At 38.2% G+C, this 22,163-nt stretch overlaps 1 protein-coding gene across 1 annotated transcript in view; it reads right to left on the bottom strand.

Moving 5' to 3' along the window:
- The window catches only part of PIEZO2 (piezo type mechanosensitive ion channel component 2), a 295,110-nt gene that overhangs the window by 76,267 nt on the left and 196,680 nt on the right, over window positions 1-22,163 (bottom strand). The window contains exons 8-17 of the mRNA XM_057397456.1: window positions 21,260-21,422; window positions 14,537-14,665; window positions 13,418-13,456; window positions 11,518-11,656; window positions 10,864-11,000; window positions 8,017-8,253; window positions 4,735-4,858; window positions 2,857-3,107; window positions 2,104-2,252; window positions 1,310-1,483 (exon numbers count right to left, since the gene is read on the bottom strand). Coding sequence (XP_057253439.1) covers window positions 1,310-1,483; window positions 2,104-2,252; window positions 2,857-3,107; window positions 4,735-4,858; window positions 8,017-8,253; window positions 10,864-11,000; window positions 11,518-11,656; window positions 13,418-13,456; window positions 14,537-14,665; window positions 21,260-21,422 — 1,542 coding nt within the window. The remainder of the gene's footprint in view (window positions 1-1,309; window positions 1,484-2,103; window positions 2,253-2,856; window positions 3,108-4,734; window positions 4,859-8,016; window positions 8,254-10,863; window positions 11,001-11,517; window positions 11,657-13,417; window positions 13,457-14,536; window positions 14,666-21,259; window positions 21,423-22,163) is intronic.

The following is a 22,163-nucleotide window of genomic DNA, read 5'->3' as shown; positions in this document are numbered from 1 at the left end:
ATCTGGCTTCTGGTTTCAGGACATGGCTGCCCAGGTCAGAGATGTTAATGTACACCTGCTGCACAAGTACTGTGCTAACAGGCCACTTCAGTGGTCCCTTGACTCTACCATCACATTTAGCAATTCAAGAAAAGCAGAAGGAAATGGTATTATCCAACCAACCATTTAAAAAGGTAAGTTAAAAAAAAAAAACAACCAAAACCACATAACGCATTTTTGTTAGGAAATCTTGCCAAGTTTGATTTGTTCTGGTTTTAACAAATATTTAAATACAGAAACTGGAAGCATTCTATAAAAGTAGAGCTTGTTCTCTTGCACTGATGACAGAAAACACAAACATAGTTGTATCATACCCTGTAAAGTAGCTTCATATTAGATTGAATGCATAAGAAGTATCTGAAATGCTTTTGTAAATCTAGCAAGTCCTAGAGCAGAATTCTCTGTTAAGATAAAATCTCATTATTCCATCACATGCTGTGGTGAACATGATGTTATACAGCTAGTCCCCATTCACAGAAGCCCAGCTGAATTACAGGTAAACACCCTAAAAAGTGTCTAAATTGATTGGTTTCTTCAAAGAATTAGAGTAAATTGCCTAATATGACACAATTTACTATGAAATCATTTCTCTGCTTTAGACTCATGGAGCAGGATCCTAGGCCAGATTTGTTTTTATGCAGGAGAATATGGAAGAGTTAAACACAGGAAAAGTGAGGTCCCAAATAATGAAAAAATCCTCATGAACTTCCAGATGAGACTGCTGAATATCTCAAAGATCTAGGAAAGCCAATGGTCTGTATTTTAAAGAGTGACCCCAGGTTTGGGATTTTTCCATTCCTGAATTTCAACTTTACAAAAAGGCCTGATCGTCCAATGCAAATGTGGTATTTGCCAGAGATTTCCCAGTCTTCACTTGGCACCCAAAATGGACATTGAAAAACAGAAGTGAGCCAAATTAAAAGCCATATTCTCTACTACTGACAGGAGTAACAAAAAAGCACATGCAACAATTCAGCATCTAAATCCCATTTAAGGTCAAAGCCAGTGAGATAAATACAATAAATACTGTTAGTACCTTTGAAAATGTACCCCAAAATGAAAAACTTCAGTGTGTAGGGTAAAGTGGAGGAAGACAGGTACTTTGGTTGCCGTTTGTTTAGCGGGGTGCTGGATACTGAGCACCTTCTTTTTTAGCCAGGTAGTCATAGCAAAGGCAAAATATATTTAATGAAAAGTGAGCATTACAAGCCAGTGAGAAACAGCATTTTCATACAACCAACCAACAGTTTCATTTACTTTGTTTCTTTACCTGTAAATAGTGTTGTCTTGTTTGCTGGTCACAGCTTTTAAATCAGTGAGCTGGAGAAACCGGTCATGGAAATAGTGAAGGTGTAAAATACACGCCAGTAGGAAGGAGGTGGGGATAAAGATGCGTGTGAATAGCTCAGCCACAGAAAACTGTTTTAAGCCAAGGTCTGCTAGTCTGGAGAAAAAAAAAAGGCACTAAGTTACTTTTTCACACCAAAATCTTTTTCTTCCCATAAGACATCATTACAAATCAGTTGCAATAGGAAATAAGGGGCTGCCATAGATCTCTTGAACCAGATGAGTTGTCTCTGAATGAAAGTCCTGCACTGGAGATCCACTCACATTGCATGTACTTTTCTCACGTAAGCTCCTGTTGAGAAACTCCCACCTCACCATGAGGCTGAAGAAACTCAGCCCCTCCTCATTAGCAGGAGGCAGCTCCATCTTCACCAGCTCAGAAATCCTGCAAATCTACCCTTAATTTCTCCCCAGTCGTGTTTGTATGGTCAAAGAGGCAAAGAGAAGCATTGGCACTGTATTGGGAACAGAAGCAATGCAAAGGCCTTGGCAGCAGATGTAAGGAAACACGATTCTTTGAGCCCCCTCTTGTGCTTTTGCTCATCTCTGCTGTTACACCAATAAATCTATGGCTTCAGAGCTGAGCGCTTAAAGTCAGCTATGCCGGGGGATGGTCTCATGATGGTTTTCCCATAGAAGAAGGAAGAATACTCTCAGACCATTCCAGCACACTGAACTCAAAAGTCCAAAGAAGAAAAATTAGTTAAAAACACTTACTTGTTTTCATCCAGACCTGTCATGTTTTTCCACAACCCAGGGAATGACTCAAACTGGTATGTATAGATGAAGATGAGCACCAGCATTGTGTAAACAACAACTGACATCCAAAAGTACTTTAAAATCTTTCTCCACCATTCATAGTGCACCTGAAAATCATACACTAAAGATGCTGAAACAAGCTGAAGGCAAAGACAGTGACAAAAATACTATCAACACTGGCAACAAAGAATACTATTTTTTCTAGCTGGCCTGAAGTAAACAGCATTTACTCTAAGGCAGTCACAGTTCTTTGAGATACAGTTTTTACTCCTGATGCGCATGCACTCAAGTACAGATTTTAGTGTAAAAAGGTTATTGAGACATGGCCACGGACATAAAGGCCAGGGACAGCTTTGGTCATTCAGTTTCATCACCATTAGGAGAGGGACTCTGCTCACTGGGGTATGGAAGCTGTGTGGACCAGCTGTCACAAAAACTGGTGGCTATGTAGGACTAAATCTTGTGATGATGTAGGGTGGCATCCTAGAGTAGAGATCTATGTATGCTTCTTATTTATATGCACTTTGTCACTATAATCAAAAGCCAAAGGAAAATTAATCTTAACCCCTTAAAATGATCTTATTAAGTTGCATCTTATTAAAGAACAAATACACTGTTTCTGAATTCTGTTTGGAGCTACTTTATTACCAAGCTAAAGTTACAGCCCACTGTATTTATGGACAAAATTTAGTTAACACAGCTCTCACTTACCTGATAAAGGGCTACACAGAAGAGGAACAGTACCATATAGATGATTTTGTACATGACAATTCTACCCTCAAAGCTGACAAAGAAGAACATGCCCCCACAGACGTAAATCCAGTACTTGATGAACATAGCCATAACGAGCTTCCCCAGGACTTTCATAATATCCTGTTCATCCTCCTCATCTTCTTCCTCTTCCTCCTCCTCCTTTTCCTCCTCCTGTTCTTCTGCCACTTCTCCCTCTTGCGATTCCTCTTCTGCAAATACAGAGTCACATTTGGCCTCTGTCTGTTCTGGGGACTTTAGTAAGAATTGAAATGGGTGGAAAGTAAAATCTCTGCACACAATACAGAAATTCCAAACACAATATTCACAAGAGACTGTATGGCTGAATCATACATGCCTCCAGAGTAAAGGAAGGAGTTTTAACTTCATATGAGCTTCAACCTGCTTCTGGAGCCACACAGTGCATAGCTGTACATCCTTACCAGACATCAGTCCTCACTTTGTCTGAAATGCAGGCAGCTGTTAGTGGAAAGTTAAAGCCTAAGGGTTGTATAATGAATAACAGTCAAAACACTTTCCATAGCAATACCTATAATCCCAGGCAAGAAACCTTTTAAACTGGAAAACAAAGAAGCAACCAGCACCACCATAAATCTCTCATCTTGAGTTTGAAGTTTAAACTCTCATACTGAGTTTGAACCTCTCATCTTGAGTTTCATCCTTTAGAGAATATTGTGGTTACCTCCAAAAATCACTAGTAGGAGAAAACATTAACATAAAACCAAATAAGCTTAAAAAATATAAATGCTGTACTAACACTGCTGTTTCCCAAAGAAACCGCCACTTATCCAGCTTCATCTGATGTACCTGAGCCACAGCAGAAAAGACAAGCTGATTTTGCCTTATGAAGAGGTCAGGATTCCCCAGTTATTAACCTTGTGAGTCTGGTGGAGGGCAGGTTAAGAGTCCCCCCAGTACTAAGTACATGAGAAATATCTGGGAAACAGGGCTTGTCATACCCATAGCATGTAGCTGCAATGCTTTTCTTCCTGATGAGAACGGTATTAAAGGTTTAACCATCAAATGACTTGCCCAATCCTTTTGTCCCATTCACCATCCCTCTTCTTAGACTCTTCCCTTGCTCCTGCCTTGAAAATCCTTGCAGTGTCCAGCTCTGGCACTAATCAGATGTTTTACTGAGACAAATATTGTACCTAATCAAACAGGACACTACATCACTGCTTCCAAGGCTGGCTTTCTACCATTTCAGTGAGTTGAACTTCTACAGATAAGCATACAGTGAGACAGAAACAGGCAAAGAAGGTAAGGGGGAACACCTGCCCAGGACAAAAAAGAGAATAGGCTGTAAAGCTGTTACAATGAGCTGAAACTAGCAGCAAACTTTGCTCTCAGGGATGCTTCTTCCAGCATAAGCCCCTGCACTGAAAATATACATGCTCATTTTCCAATTGAAATCAGTAGTTTAACTTCTGGCTTTGTACTAGTATTTACGTACAATAAAACTTCCAATATTTAGCAACTGAATTTTCCTATATAAGCTTTTCTCCTGTGGTTAAACTCCTAGGGCAATTAATCTGCTGGTTTGAGTTAGGGACACAGGAGTAAACTGATTATTTGAAAGTTCTGTGACGTTTCTTAAAGGAGTAATTTTAATTACCTTCCAGTACAGAGAATTCTCATTTTATTTAAATTTCTAAAGTTCAAAGCTGTTTTATTTTTATATCCTGAAAGACAGTTGCAAATAGATTTGCGATTTCTTTCTTGGTTAATGAAAGATATCTTGTTAACTGCTTTCACAGGAATGTAGTAACTGGAACTTCTATCATGACTGAAGAATTAAATTGAATCTGGCTTTACCTTTTTCTTCATTTTCTTCACTTCCAACTTTGACCTCAGATAAAGTAGCTTCTTTAAGCTGGAGTGCTTTCTGTTCTGTGAGGTGTTGCCTAAGCAGTAGCCAGAAAGTAATTGTGAAAAGAATCTGCAAACAAAAATCAAAAATAACAGACTAATTGTATATCTTACATCCTATTAACGCAAAAATATGTTTTCATGAATTTTGCATGCCTTTGTTTTCTCATTGCCATTTTCTCATCAGAAAATGGCAATGATGGCATCAGTGTCAGAGAGCACCTTTGTGGAAGTTAAGTAATTTAAGTACATTCCTAAGTAATTTAGGAAACATCCTGCATTATAAACAACTTTATTTCATCTACATTTTTCCACTGAGGAATAACTTACTGCTGCTTCGTTCTGTAAAGGTATTTACCAATATGATTTTATTCTACCCCATTCAGTTTGAAACTACTGTCTTATAAGTTTAAAGATCTTTTCATTATGTATTGATTGGAATAATTCCCATTTGTCCACTTTTGTTCAGTTTTCCCTTCTTTCAGGGAAGAAGAACATGCAGGTGAGTGTTACTGTCATTACTGGAGCGTGATCCAGCCTGAATTTTGATTTAAGGGGTTTGGTGCTTCAGGTGCTTAAACACAATTAATTGTAAAATTAAAAAAAATATTTTTTAGATATCTTTAAGTTACAGAAGGCCCAGTAAATTGAATATACCTTGCATTTGGAGCAGTTACAAGATTTAAGATGGCTCATAATTCTTTGAAAAGCTTTAAGAGATAATAGTTCAACAACAGCAGGATACCTTAGAAATAAATAAATGTCTTTAATGAAGAGTGAATTTCTGTGTTTTGCAAAAAGCTAAATTCAACAGATTGCAACACTGCTGGCCAAAATTCAGAAAACAATATGATGACTATTCATCACACACTTGATTTTATGCTTACGTTCTACAAAGTTTCTACTGATTCCAGTGGTACAGAAGATGACGTATTTCACTACTTAAAAGAATAAAATCCCAAACAAGAAGCATGTAAGAGCCAAGTATTTTTCACACAATAGAATGACAAGGCCAGTAGTACAATGTAAAGAACTCTCCTGTTTTTCATCTAATATGCAAGTATTTCATGGGAGAAAGGAGAGGTTAGGGACAATTGTTTTCACTGATACTGCAGCTATTGCTGAGCTGCAGCAGAAGATTGTCAGCCTGTGTGAACTGTCACAGCTTCTCCAGATACCTCCTGGAGGTCTGGCTTTTGCAACACAAACCTGTGATATTGTAAACCACAGATTTGTTTTGCAGTGATTAGCTCCGTCTCCCTGCTGCATTTACTCCTTGTTCTTTTTGGCATTTCCAGAGCCAGAGCTGGCTCCAAGAAAAGTCTCGAAGTGATGCACATCAAAGAAATGCTTTTAGTCACCTTTTACAGTACCCATTTCATTTCCTTTTCAGACCAGAAAACACCCACACAGTATGCAGAATATTATGCAGAAAGAATTACTGTACATTTCTTTCTATTTTTGTTTCTTTGAAGAATACAGTATTGAAATTTTATTTAAATTCAACCATTATAAAAAGGACTTTAAACTAAGAATAACAGGGAGAGTTAATAGCAGCCTTGAGAGGGAGTGATGGACAGGGCTGACAAGCAAAGGGTGTCTGGGGCAATGTGAACAGAAGGAAACACATAATCAGCAAAACAGGGCTTATGCAAGGTCACTTAAAGCATTTGTACAGAAGCAAGAAAATGCCTTAAAGGCACCATTACAGGGAAACCTTCCAGATCCTTTCTGGGAAATCAGTGTGCCAGGTGCCTCTCTGAAGTGCCTGCACACTAATGCATGCAGCATGGGCAATAAACACAAGGAATTAGAGACCTCGGTGCAGGGCTACGAACTTGTTGGGATCACAGAGATGGGGTATGATGGCTTGCAGAACCACAGTAGAGAAACAGAGGTTCTTTATGAAGCATGGGCAGGGAAAATGAGGAGGTAGAGTTGTGATATGTGGAGTCTCCCTTCCTGGGGACATTCAAAAGCCATCTGGGCACTGTCCTGGGCCATCAGCTCTAGATGGCCCTGCTTGAGTTGGGGAGTGGACCAGATGATCTCCAGAAATCTTTCAGCCTCAACCACCCTGTGATTCTGTAAAATTTACAGAGTGCATTGTATTCAGCCTAAAAACCAGCATTACATATCTTCTATTTTATGGGTGAAGCCAAATTATCATAAATACCCAACAGCTTCATTTCTGACACCAGCTAGTTTTAGATGTCTGATGATATAGCTACCAAGAAACAACATCAAAGGGGCTGATGTATTAAGACAGTTAAAACTCCTTAAAGATTTACAAAGTTATTGAGAGAAACCGTAGAACTTCTCTTGCAGAACCCCTTGAGCTTTAGCTCTCTCTTACTAAACTAGCCCTATCTTTAAGAGAAAAATAATACAGCACTCACTAATTTTCAAACGCATTAAAGAATCAGACATGGTTGTCCAAAGGGCACTGCCAACAAGGAAAATGACTTACAGAATCACCTTAAATGTTAATTAGGTGTCACAAGGGAAGTGATTCACTTAGTGCAAGCGGAACCGTGCCAACTAGATGCACTCTCTGAGACATGCCTCTTGGGTGCTCTAGGAAACAACTTCCTATTATGCTCATTCCCACCCCCAAAGGCAAACTTGCCAACCAAAATACATTTTGTAGTGCTTTCAAGGCAGCAAAGAAAATAATATATCACACACTAAGGTCAACAGACTCTTGTTTCTGACCTGAAATGGACTGCAACTCATGCTGCTCCAGGTGTAAGGATAAAGAATTAAATCTCAATCACAACTGTGCATTGCTGCTTGTATGAAATCATAAGGGCGTGAGTAGTACTGGTAATTGCAATGACACTGCAATTCCACTTGCCATCATAGTCAGAGACAAACCTGACATCCCATGGGTATTAATCTAATAAATCGTATCACATCTAGTTTTGTATCCAGTTTATAAAAGCAAACAAGTGAATAATTTCCATCCACTAAGGATTTTCTACAGAAATAACATGAAAATCTACAAAGATGTCTGAAACTTTTGCTTTGGTATTAGCTTAAAAAGCAAGAAGTAATTTTCTGAACACTATTTTAAAATTACTTATCCTTTATTGTAAAACTGCTACTGAACACGGTTATACTGAATACCAAAGATTCACTCTTAAAGAAATGCCAGGAGTTCCAAATTTTTAATCACAATATATTCTGTGGTTTTGTAAACAGGTCTCAGCTATTTTTAACACCTACCTTTGATGCCAGCTCCCCAGGTTCCTTTCTTTCTAAAAAACCGGATACTTGAGGAAGCTCATCGTTCTTGAGTTCAATACTCCATATATACTGCAACGTTAGCAGTAAATTGCCATAGAAAACCATGAATGGGGAACTGATCATGGCATATTTCCTTCGGTCCCGAATCATCCACAGTGTGCAAGACCAGATTAGTAACACAAAAGTCAACCAGCTGTGATATGTGATACTCCATGCCTTGTGGAAGGAGGAAAGAGAAGAAAAAATGTTCACAGATACAATCAGGAACTGCTGCGCATATTGCCATTTACAAACTTCTCTACTTAGTGCACATTTTCACTGGCATGAGACTTTCACACATCTTATGAGCTCCTTAGCCAGCTACAATAAAGCCTTTGAAGAACATGCAGAGAGTCTTAAGAAGTCCACAGCTGAGAGCAAACCCTGCTTTGTGCATTAATTGCACCTTAGTAAGTTTTATAAGCAAACTCACTGCTTCCCAGTACACCAAATTAAAAGAGACAGAAAATACAGACTGACTTTTGGGCACACAAGGTCTTGCAAAACAGCAGCAAAGAATTCAGAGTGGGAATATCAAAACATAACCAACATCAACATAACGTATCAACAGATGCTACATTCAAGCACTCTGACAGACTTACAAAACCTAGCTAACTTCTAGCTTTTGTGGAATCAATTTAAATTGGAAAGCTATGGTACGCACACACTGTAGTCTATACTAATCATGTTAAATTACCTGAAATACTCACAACTATAGAATGTTTCCTGTAGCTTGCAGAAATCAGCTACTGAAAACTGCTGTATTCGACACTTGGGGAAAAAGATTGGGGTTTTAAGCGCTTTTTATTAACACTGTGTTACCGATTTATGACTAAACTCAGTTACATATATGCTGGTATAACTGTGGAGTAACTGTCAATAAAACATTTCAGATCCCTTTTCAGTTTAAGTGGAAAAGTATGAAACATTAAGAATATTTCAATTTAGCTCAGGTCCCTTGTGAATGATGTCTTTTAAGGGTACGTGAAAAACACCAATATGCTACTTCATTGTCCCCATATAAGAAAATAACTTACATTAAGCTGTTTTTGGTTACGATGTAAGTGGATCTTGCATTAGATCACAACATAAATAAATTCATAAATTAATTTGGGTCATGTAAAATTGGGATAGTATTTCTCCACTAAGAAAACAGTAATATCTCAATATTAAACTGCAAGAAAACACTTTAAATATATCCCCTCCTTTGATATTGAGAGATATGACCCTAGAAATGAATTAAAAAGGAAATGCAGATTATATGAAGCATGTGGGCTTTACAAACAGGAAAAAGAGGCATTTTGTCAATACAAAAATAACTACTTTGCTAATGTCTCAGAACTCATCAAACCAGATCCAGATTCTGCACAAGGAGTCTGCCTTATTTAGTGGAGAAACTTTTCTTGTTAAAGAACAGCAAATAAAGTTTGAAACTTTATGCAAACAAGAAGCAGCCAAGCTTTTTTTTTTTTTTTACCATTAAAATTGGACCAAGAACCTTTATGGTTAATTTCATCACAGTTGAAACCTTTCCAAAACAGTAAAACCAAAGCTTGCATTGGGACTATAAGGAGAGATCTGAACATGATGCTGAAAACTTGCTACAGTGCAGGGCAAGGTATTTGCATCAAGTTGGCTCAGAAGCAAGGAACAACACAAGGAAAAAAATGAGGGTGGTAAGTAAAACAATAGCAAAATATTGCTTGTCATGAAGTTGTGTTTTTCTTGAGACATTTCTGTGCCAATACAGGAAATCAAGCTTTACAGGTATTTTCTTCTCAGTAAGTAACTGGATGCGTGCCTCAGGCTGAAGTAGGAATTATATTTTAAAAAATTCACTATATTGCTATGAAATGCTTTAATTTTGTAGGCAAATTTCTGAATGAAGTAAAAGCATGACAAGCCTGCTGTCCTGGGTTCAGCAGTAGCAGTCATTTTTCTCCTTCTTAGTGGCTGGTGCAGCACTGTTTTTGACTTTCAGCCTGGGAACAGTGCTGATAACACCGATGTTTTTAGTTGCTCCTCAGTAATGTTTACTCTGACCAAGGACTTTCTGAGTCTTATGCTCTGCTAGGGAGGAGGGGAAGCTGGGAGGAAGCAGAGACAGGACACCTGGCCCAAACTAACCAAAGAGGTATTCCATACCACAGCACGTCATGCCCACTATATAAACTGGGGGCAGTTACCTGGAAGGCCTAGATCACTGCTCAGATCGGGCTGGGTATCGGTCAGCGGGTGGTGAGCAGTTGTATTCTCAGCCCTTGTTATTTCCCTTATCGTCATTATTATTGGTGGTAGCAATAGTGGTTTGTGTTGTACCTTAGTTACTGGACTGTTCTTATCTCAACCCGTGGGAGTTACATTCTTTTGATTCTCCTCCCCATCCATCCGGGAATGGGGGGGGAGGAAGGGGGGGAAGTGAGCGAACGGCTGTACGGTTCTGAGTTATCAGCTGGCCTTAAACCATGACACCTGTTTATGTAGAGCTTGGGAATCAAAAGAAAACTGAGCCCCAGTGGTTTTCTGACATTCAACGAACAACAAAAGCCGGGACTCCCAGTCCTGGAAATGTGATGGCTTACCCAGAACCCTGTGCGCTGCTGTATTTATAGATGTATAATAAGCCTGGGAATTATGCATTAATAACCTAAACCAGACCCAAAATGATGCAGACATCATACTGATAATTACTAACCCTAATGCAAACAATTACTGAAAACTCACCAATGAGGCTCTCAGGAAAACATTCAGAAGACACATTTTTTTGTTGCTGTTGCCAGCACTTACCATCATAGCTATCAGAGCACAAATATAACTTTGTTTCATGATAAACTGAAACACAGAGACCAAGGCATGTAATTTAACATTTTCTTTTTCCTCCTGAGTAAATTCTTCTTCCTCTTCCTCCTCCTCCTCTTCCTTTTCTAAGTAGAAAAAGAAATTCTTATTTGCAATTCATGCTGGTCTAAAGGTAGCATGTGCACTCTCTCTCCTGGAATGGTTTCACTTGCAATCATGCTGATGGCTACTTCTACAGCAATCAGCAAGCAGAACTGTACACTACAACCAATAAAATCATATTTTGTGTTCCATAGCATAGACAGACTTTTACTGTATGTTCCGGTGAATTCTAAATCAAAACTGAGAGTGTTGCACTGAAATTTTAGATTCTAGGTCAAAAATTACATCTGACTACACTAAAGCAATGCAAACCCCACAGTCACTATGTTGTTAGGCAAAGTATTTTGGATAGTATATGTCTAGAGCCCAGTATACAAAATTGCCACATGATCGGCTGTCATTGTAAGGTGCCAGCAATTAGTTAACTTCAACAAGCTGAAGAGCTTACCAAACCAAGCCCCAAAATGCTAGAGGCAGTAACTGGAGACATAGAATATGAAAAAATACGAAACTAAGGGTAATTCCCAGACAATTCACTACCTGACACGTCATCTGAAGGCTCCCATTTGTACTGTGGTGTTGAGTACATGTCTGCTTTGGCTGGACCATTTTCTAATGGCAGTGCAGGGTGGATGGTATGATAGTCAGCAGGGTTTCCATTCACTGTTACCAGCAGCACCTGCCAGGACATCAGAGAGAGACACTGCAGTTAGCGTGGCTCTCAGGAGAATGTAACTCCTACTTCTGTGCTATGCTGTTAAGATTGCCAGTGCTAAAGGAGCTTTAAAAGTAACTGCAGTTATGTTACTTCCTTCCAAATAAATTGGTATGTTATAGTCATGTTGCATGCAAAAGTAATGCATAACAGCTTCCAAAATTAACGGTTGTTAGCTTTTTATGCAGTATCAACAGAATTACAAAATTGTTTCAGTGAAGCTCTCTAGCTAAAATGCTGCTGTGACTCTGAACTTCTGTAAACATTTCCTTTAAGAGATTTCAATTATTTTTTTCAAATTCCCAGAATGTCACATTGCATTAAGTAACACTTCAATCTGCACACAAGCAGTTTGCAAAGGAATAAAACCATGGATACACAAGCAAAAGCAATTAAGTTACTGCAGTCAGGTGAGCCATAGTAAATGACTATTTCTGGGAATGCTCTTGGTCTCCCTTAAATGTAAAGACAAAGCAGTATAAAGATGAACTAAGTTAACACATCCACAGCTGGGGAAGGCTACAGTTGACTGCATGGCTCAGTGCACAAACAGTAATTCAGTGAGCCCATCTTCAGACATCCTGTATTTCCCAGGTTAAATGAGTATTTTACAGACAAGCTAGTAATGTATCATTATATATCCCACATTTAAGCTAAAGCTGTAACAAAAAATTCATCCTCCTACTTAGGCAAACTAATACAAGATTTTCAGACTTTAGTTCACATTTAATTGTTTCCAGTAGTTATGAAAAAAATGATTATGAATTACTTTCCATTTTAAATTAATACTGGTGAGATCTACCTTTGCTACCAGTTCAGTAATTATTGCAATTGATGCCACATTTATGCCATTTGGTAGTACTAACTCAACACTCTTGCACTGTTTTAATTTTGCAACACAAATTTCAGCCCTTGCACTTGCTTGGATTAGGGCTCCAGCAACCACTGTCATAAATCTCTCTTGTACTGGCAGATATTCACATGAAGTGGGCTACTGATGGTCATACATGCTGAAGACTGACTTCAGCTTAGTCTGTGAGATAGGAGCATAATTCGCCTTTGAAACAATGCACAGTATCTGGGTTATATTATATCCAGCAGCTACACCAAGCACAGGCGGTGGAGCAAATTCAGATTTGGTTACAACTGTTCTCAAAGTTCATCTACATCTTTCATTCTTCGGTGCATACTGAACAAAGGGGATATTTCTGCTTTCAGAGTCTGCTATGGTCTATAGCAGTCAAGAAAAATGGATCATTTGCTGTCTGTTCAAACAAGGAGTTGGATTTTCTCTAATCTGCAAATTAAACTCATATGTTGTCAGTCATGCTTTAAGAGCCTTAGCATTTCAACATGAATGAAAGAAAAAATACAGCAAAGAAGCTAAATCAAGTTTAAAGATGGCTTACATTAGAAAGCATATTTTGATATCTCATTTAAACCCAATGAAATAGCAAAGATCATTTGCCAGCTGGTACTACTACAAGCAGTTTAATTTCAAATGATCAATTTCAGGGCTAATCAGCGGTTTCTCAGTGCAATTATTAAGGAAGCAAAAGACAATTATATTTAGGATAATCAGGTTATAGGGTAAATGGCAGGCTAACCATAAAAAAGACATCTTAAAAAATGTCATCTAAGGCTTTATCTGTATATATCAGTGTAATCTGTATTTACACACATTAAGGAGGATTACAAAATTACAAAGACTAGTGGTATACTAACATCCGATGGCTTGTATTCATCTTGGGTCATTGACAGAAGCTGCAAAAAGCAATGCAAGGACAAATTATTAAAAAGCATGGCTTAAGCATTAGGAAGTCTAACTTTTTGAATACATGCATGCATGTTTGGTGACTTTTGCAGATTTGCACCAAGAAATTCAGAAAGAATTCTTAAAAAGCAAACAGAATTGTACACCATAATCAATAAAATGATATTTAGTGTGCCATAGCATTGACATACCTGTACTGTATGCTCCTGTGAATTCTAAATCAAAACTAAGTATTGCACTGAAATTTTAGATTCTAGGTCAAAGAATTAATCAGTACGCCACAATACTGATTAACTGCTTTCTAATGTTTTTCTAATGATCCACTGCTTAAAAACTACGTTTTTACGTGATCATTAGAATTGCTGTAATTATGAAAATACTTCCAATGAAATGTTTATACTAATAGACAATGTGATACTTCATTCATTTGCCAGCCCGTTTACCACTACAATTATTATGGCGAAGTTCTCGGGGCTTGAGTATATGTGGCTCAACAGTGTTTGTAGATCCCAAATTTAACTGCAACTCATCAAATTAAATTTTGCACTGCATCTGGTGAGCACAGATGGCAGAAAGCTGGACCCTTCCAGAGGCTTTTACACCAACTGCCTTAACTGCCCTGTTATAAATATTCACCAAGGACACCAGTAGCTTGAAGGAAGATAAGATGGCAGTCCCCCCTTACCAATGACAATGCTAATTAGTAGTTACAAGGTCGATCAGATCTTTACATCAGGATCAAGCTCCCTGACAGGCTTTCTAGCTGTTTTGCACAAAGATAATGGCCTTATGCCAAAAGCCTGACCCTAAACTTCTTAAATGCAGAAGCCAAAAACATCAGCATGTTCTTTCTTTATTTCCTTACACTAGCTCTTGTTTTTATTAACTTTTACAAAATATATTCTTACTCTGCCACACAGCCTTCATATTCTGCCTGATTTATATAATCACACATGAAGATCTTATTTGCAACATATGTAATGCTGCTTCCCTTAATTTCAAAGTAACTGTGATAAAATTAACTGATTGAAATACAGTTAATGCAGAGACCCTTCCCCCTCCAGCCTTACTTTTCTCTCATCAGTTGTATAGTGGCTTGCATACCACAGACTGCGTCTTCTCTCTGCTGTCATTGGAACTGGGCTGCAGGCTATTTCTTTGTCATCTTCCCTGCTAACAGATTTTTCTTCATCAGGCATCTGCTAAACAATACAAATGACAAGACTAGTTACAGCTCTCTAAATAACAATCTTACCAGAGGAATTTAAATTTTCCCCTAATCGATGCCCCCTTTCCAAAGTATGTCCTTAAAATATTTTTTAGTGTCTAACGCACTCCGTCTATGAGCGATGACAGTTACTGAAATGGCATTTTCAGAAATGATGGCAGAACTTTTCTATAACTGCTAGTCCATCAATGCCAAGATGTTTCCTGATAGCTACAAGACATCAAAATTACACAGACCTCCACATACTACTTTACCTTACTATATAGTCATACCATAAGCTAGTACACAGATGTTTAATTTTCAAGTAAGTGTATTGAAAGAAAATTCACTCTTCTCATCTGCCTATATATATGTAAAAAGCCAATTCTTCTTCACTAACCAAGGAACTGAAAGGGTCAAGACCTCTCGAACAAACATATAAACTGTTAAAGGCTAACCTGATTCACCATTCCATGCATCAACATAAACCAAACTAGTCAGTGCTGGTCATCCACTTAGGCTCATCTAGTCTTGATTCTGAGTCAAGCTATAGAAATATCTGTGCTCGTGCTTACATGTAGGACAAGGTGACTGGAAAGAGCCACTACGGATTTACCAAGGGTAGCCTGATTGCTTTTAATGCTGAAACAACTGACTGAGTAGATGAAAGGTAGCTGTGGATGTCAGCTACCTTGATTTTGGCATCTGTGACACATTGTCCCACACGACCTTTGCATACAATCTGGTAAGATAAGGACCTGACAGATGGTCAACAGGTTGGACACAGAACTAGCTACACTCTCTTGCACAGAGCAGGGCAATGAGTCGAAGTCAAAATGGTAGTCTGTCATGGGTGGAGTTCCTCACAGACTGGCACTAGGTCTGCTACTATTCAGTACCTTCAAAACTATCTGGATGCAATTGTACCCACACAAAGTTTGTGAATGACACTGAACAATGAGGTGAGGTGGACGGGAGAAAAGCAAAAGCCACCATACAGGGATAAGCTAGGCAAAGGTAAAGTCCTACACCTGGAATAAACCCACATAATAGTAAAGGCTGTGAACAGACTATGTGGGAAGCAGCTCTGTAGAACAGGCTCAGGGGGTCCTGGTGCAGAGCAAGCTGAACATGAGCCGGCACTGAACTCTGGCAGCGATGAAGGCAAACATGTCCTGGACTGCATCAACAAGAGTACTGCCAGCAGATCAAGGGATGTGGTTATTCCACTGTACCTGGCAAGTGTCAGGCCATACCTGCAATTCAGTTCTGGCATCCCCCAAATCAAGAGACATGGAAAACCTGGAGATGGTCCAGCAGAAAATTGCCAAGATGATTAAGGGGCTGGAGAAGCTGAAGGATGAAGGAATTAGGTTCTTTTTCAGCCTTCTGATACCTAAACTGTAGTTTTAGAGAAGACAGAGGTGCTCTTCTCACAGGAAGTCACGGTTATAAGACAAGAGGCTAATGGCATAATTAGATTCAGGGAAATCTCTTCTGCATATTATAAATAATGAAAAAAAAAATCACCATGAGAACAATAAATCAGTGGCATTGGCTGCTTTGCTGGAAAAATATAAGACTTGGCCCTGGACAACCTAATCTGAGGCCCTGCTCTCACAAGAAGTTGCATTAGAAGATCTCCAGAGGTCTCTTCCAACTTGGACTGTTCTGTGACTCTGTGATTGCCTATCATCCACATGCTCTGCTGCTTCATCTGTGACAGGAACTGTTACCACTAAATGGAGGAGTATTGCTAATGCACTAGTCTGAACTGCACCTTAATCCCATGGCCCAGGAGGGGCCTATAGCACAGTGACAAGCAGGAAACCTGGGTATATGTATATAAACCATGAGCTGTTACAACTCCTTGTCAGGCTCCTCCAAACTGCTTCTTGCACTGTGCTATTTTCTCCTTGAATTTCCCAACTGAGCTGTCACAAAGCAGCAAATCTTGTTGTTCATACCAGTGAAGAAGGAAGCTCAACCATGTGGCACCAAAGAGAGGAAGGGAGTGCTCTGGAGCCAGTGGGCTGCATGTGAAAGTGTGAGCATCTCCAGCACACTGTTGCTGAGCAGGACTCACTAGCCCTGCAATACCATCAGGGAGAAGTTGACACTACTGAAGTTAACTCTGCTCTCAGCCTTTGCCCGGTTTCTCACTGTGAATCATAGACCTTGACCCTACTTCTTATTTTCATTACTATTTTCCCTTTATACTTCCTTAGTTTTCTGGTCTCTCCTCTCTTCCCAAGACTTCATGTGGCATTTAGATTTTTGTCTCTGATGGAAATAATAGGTCTTGAACATTTCAGAGGAAGGTATGCAAGAACATAAAAGTGAATATTATGTGTTAATTATAGCAGTGGCTGTTCCACTATGACATCTATTAATGCCTGGATGTTTCACTAGCAGGAATGGTGAGGATTGAAAGGTAAACTTACCTGTGCTTCAAAGTAATGTTTAAAAAAATTCTATTTTCCTGTGAAAAAAGTGCTGTAGCACTAAATATATACATATGTACTTCTAATAGGAAAAGTGCTCACGTAGGGTATTACATGGCTGTTGAACTTACCAAAGCTCAACAGACTTTGAATTACCAAAACCAAATTACAAAAACTCTACTTCCTCTCACCATATTGTCCACCTATATCAGTTGTTCAGCATATTGAGCCAAATGCTTATTAGTACAGCTGTAAGGTCTTGCTTCATAAACCCCCCCCTACTCAGCAAATTACACAAGTGCTTGTGGAACCTGGAATCTGGGGCAAGGTCTTACTAACTTCAGCAGGACTTAAGTGAAGGCTCAGGAACATTGCTGAGCTGCAGCCAAACAATAGATTTCACACCAACTTTAGTAGCATTATTTTGAACTTACCTTGCTATTACCTACAAAACAACCAGTCAACTAATTGTCATATTTTACTTCAACATGAATGGTCTCTTTGGAAGGATTTAAAATTTTTCTCTTGTCTATTTTGCCCTTTCTACTTAACAGATGCTTGCATTTCTGCTTCAAATGAAGTTTTGCTAAGTTGACTTGGTTTGCAACAGAAATATCCATCTGCCCTGGTACTTGCTACTTTACTTAAACTCTCTCTACTGCCAACAAAGAGATACCTCACGGTGTAAAGCTAGCTTTTGTCTGAACTTGAGGTGTTTCAAAGGCAGGGGCGCAAATTATACTTTTAATGGGAACTAGCTGGTGGTAAGTGTTCTCATTGCTTATGCAAAATCAGCTGCTGCAATAGGGTAAGAATAAATCAGGACTCTGGGCAGAGGTCTGCAAAGCTACCCATGGGAATAGGACATCCAAACATCCTAGCTGGTTTTGAAAGTCTCTCAATTCTGATCCTAACCATTAGGTCCTGTATTTTAAATGCGATTTAGATGAACAATAATTATTAATTTAGTTTTACTTCTCAGAGGCAACTGTAGAACATTTAGCATATGATTGTTTATTTATACTTGATTGCCAAACTGTAAGATGAAATAAACTGATTCTGTGCTTAAAATAATTGTCACTGCCATTTGAAACTTTACTGTAAATGTGGACCATAAAGAACTGTTTATCAACAGCATTTAGTTTGGCACCAGGGTGACAAAAAAAAACAACCCAAAAGACCTAAGATATAGAAAATGATATTTAGTAACATATTTTTAGCCTAAGAAACTATAGGGAACAGTGAGAAATCATGTTCTCTCTTCCTCAGCAGAGGAAGAAAAGTCAGAAAACACAATACTAGTCATATGATTACAACTTCTTTGTGAAAGTGCTTCGACTTGTCTAATTCTTCCAGTTCTTCCACTACCTGCGCAACTCTCAAATGAGTCTTAAATCAAACAATTCTAAAAATTCTATAAGAGAACTTTACATAAAAGTGCTGTAACTCTGTTGACTTCTGTACTATTCCTTACCACTCACTGGATAGAATGAATGGGCACTATTCATATATTCAGAACTAGCAGTTAAAATTATGAGCTGAAATCTCCAGAGGCAGATTGCTTCTTCTTATTTGCAGAGTTAGAATTTCACAAGACTCAAGGTTAGAACAAATCAGGATCCAAAGTAGAGAGCACAAGAAAAGTAAAACTTGTGCTGACCGCCAAGGGCGTTTTGCATGAGTAAGATCCATACAGAATCCTGCACTGTACACTGAAATCTCATACATGCCATACTTTGAAACAAGGACAAATGCACACACAGAGAAAACTTAGCCTGAAACGCAAGATTTAGGTCTACATTTCTTACCCTGTTTTTAGAACCTGCTATGCCAGTATTATATTTAGCTTAAGTACATCTTTTTAGACTGAATAAAGATCTGCTTATGATAATCTATCATACACATTTTATTCAAAACAGGTTTTGTTCAAGAGATTCTTTTGAGTAAAACTTCTAAAATGAGCTACTTTTAACTGTACATGACAGCAGCATGCAGAGAACAACTGCTTTACAGCAGCTAGCATACTGTCTTTGCCGTCCATCCAACTATAGGTAGGTTACTGCTGAGATCCTAAATACAATGTCACTTTGAAATCACTAGGGATTGCGAAAGCAGGTTATATACTTAGCAACATAATGAATCAAATACACTACAAATTTACAAGTCAAAATATATTTCAATGAAACCTGGACTACAATTATTTCTAGATTTAAAGAATTGACAATGGAGTCTACCAGGGGAAAGTTAGTAAGAGAAAGATCAACTCCTGATCCATGGCATCATTAAAGGAAAACTGAAATGCATATAGACAAAACCAAACCAAACCAAAAACCCATAAGGAGAAAGTGTGTAAAATATGGTAAATTTTGCAAATCTCGGTGTTTCTTTCTAATGACAGATATTTGCATCACTACATCTGGTGCATCAAAAATAACCATTAATGCATGAGTATCATTTTCTTTATAATGTTCTCTTTTTTAAGTGTCCATTAATCTTTGGGGGGAATCATCATTCCTCTGGAATATGAAGTTCCCACAGGAGTGCCAAGACTTTGTATTGCCTCTCATGTAGTCCTGGGTTTGAGAGACAACTTTTCCTAAATTAATCTCTTAATACTTACTCGTTCTAGCTCAATTGCTTATAAAGCAGCTCTCATTTGATTTATTTCCAATTCTTGGAGACTGATTTTAGTGTCTTATGGGAATAGCTATCCCAGACAACACAAATAGTCTAAAAGAAGGCAAGTCCACTATAGGTCCTCTGTAGTCCCTGGAGGAATTTGTAGGATTCTGTCTGTCCAGAGATAGACAGGCCCATTTCTCTCCACTGAAAAAGCACAGTACCTAACTTAGACCAAGACACAAAGTTTAAGATGATTAAAATTTGAATAAAACAACCTAGGTACTAGAAATGAATTCCCAGAGGTGCTGAGATCACACAGCTCCCAGTAACTGCGTTTCACGTTTACTCCTCTGTGAGTAGTTCCCATGATTTCACTATGAAGTTTCTGAGATGTGAAGTTTTTGTTACAGTCCCAGTGCTAAAATCATAGTATTATCCGGAAATCTCAATTTTCAATTAAGGAAAGAAAAAAAAGCAAGTTTCCAGGTGCTGCAGCTGCAGAAAAAAAAATAGGAAAAAAACCCTAAAAGAACCCAATACCAGAGGGCACTGGATCACAATCTTGTGACTTTAGAAAAGCCAGTCTTAAGATTTCTGGAAACTTAAGATGTGATTTTTTAGTAAATCAAGCTGACAGTTCCGGCATCATTTACCTCTTATTCTGAAGCCCAATATATGTAAACCCCAAATAACAGACAAATCAATTCACAGGTGATATATTTTGTCTGCCTTTTCCAATGTTAAACTGTTACATTATTCATTATATGAAAAATAAGAAGACCTTAAAATAAGAAAACCTTCAACATTTTTACTTGCTACTATGAACTCTACTAATTCGCAGTTCAGTCATGAGTATTTTCATTGCAGTTTACAGCACTGCAAAACCTGAACTCTAAAATCATGTTGAGCCTCCGAGGATCAGGAGATAAAAATAAATAATGTTAGGGATCTTTCTTTTTATACTCTCAGCTTTTAAGGTACCTTTGGATTCTTTTATTTCCTCTGATACTGGAAGAAGTAAAAATTTACTTCTTGACTCCATTTTCTCTTGCTCTTACATGAAAATTTGGATTTTCACTCAGGTGCACAGATTCAGAAGGAAAGGTTTTAAGAATCTTTTTTCTCTATCTGTAATAAAATTGGAAAGCTCTGTCTTGTCTTACAGGATCCTGTGCCAGTCAAGTGTCCTACTTCAGTTCTGCTAGACAAGTGTTTGCCTTTCATTCAACAGCACTACAATACTTCACTGATACTGGCTTTCCATATCAGAGTAAGCATTAATGCTCTGCCATTAGCATTCCTTATATAAATAGTCCTGCTGATTCTGAAAATACTCATCTAACCCCTGCAAGATACAACTCTCAAAGACTTATAAAAAAAAAACAAATTCAAGGTACCAGCTTGCACTTGCTGTCCATTTCCCTTAACTTTCCTGAAAAGTTGTACCTCTCTAAGCAAGTATCTGCATTGGCTGGTCTCATAATCATTAGTGCTAAAAAAGAGAAGGAAGTTACCCTTACAATGGGCTCTTGTAGCCAGAGACGGATAAGAGTTGCGAGGGTGTAGTACATCACCAGCAGTAAGATTGGATTAGCATGGTGATACCAATGTAACTCTTGATTTTTGATGATCATCCAAGTGCTTGAGCAGTTTGTCTGAGTAAGAGAAGTGACACCGAACAACCTGTGGATATTAAAAAAAACCCAAACAACCACATCAGAGAACGAACACCAAATCTCACAATGTTTAAGAAGATATTTTTTCAGTAATTTTTGCTTACCTATAATACCAATTGCTCTGTTAAAAAACAGCATTTGACATCTTATTTAAAATGCAGTGAATATTTTCATTCCACATATTTAATGAAAAAGAATGGGGTTTGCACTTGGTTTTCAACAAAATAAAATGGGAGCATATTATTATATCTACCATGTTCAATGTGAAAACTTTAAATGACCTGCACCCTGTAGACCCAGAGCTACAGAAAAAGGGGAGAGAAAATCTTGCTGCAAGGCCATTTGGCAAATCACAGCAACATGACATTTCAGAGTGATTCAGTAAACTGACATACAACACCATTCCACTCACTTTGCCAGGACAAAGCTGTAAAGTACATCTCCTTGGCACATTGAACAGATTACCAATTTTTCTTTTTCCTTTTTTTTTTTAACTAACAGTATTAATAAATTGCTATCTAATAATGCAAATGCTTCTAAACATACACAGCTCCATTGAATTCACAGCTATTGTGAACAAAAAGGGAAAACATTCAGAAAGACAATTGTTCTGGATAATCAAATCATGGAGGAAAAGAAAGAAAAAAATTAATTCCATTATTAGTATTACTGTAGCCACAGTATTAATGTCAATGACATGAGATACTTAACTATTTCTGGAAAAACTGGGATTTCACAATATTTCTAT

The sequence above is a fragment of the Pezoporus wallicus genome, unplaced genomic scaffold (assembly GCF_028554395.1).
Source record: "Pezoporus wallicus isolate ANWC-B61680 ecotype Strahan unplaced genomic scaffold, APGP_CSIRO_Pwel_v1 contig_227, whole genome shotgun sequence".
NCBI classification, from domain to species: Eukaryota; Metazoa; Chordata; class Aves; order Psittaciformes; family Psittacidae; genus Pezoporus; species Pezoporus wallicus.
This window is presented reverse-complemented; position numbering and strand designations above follow the sequence as displayed.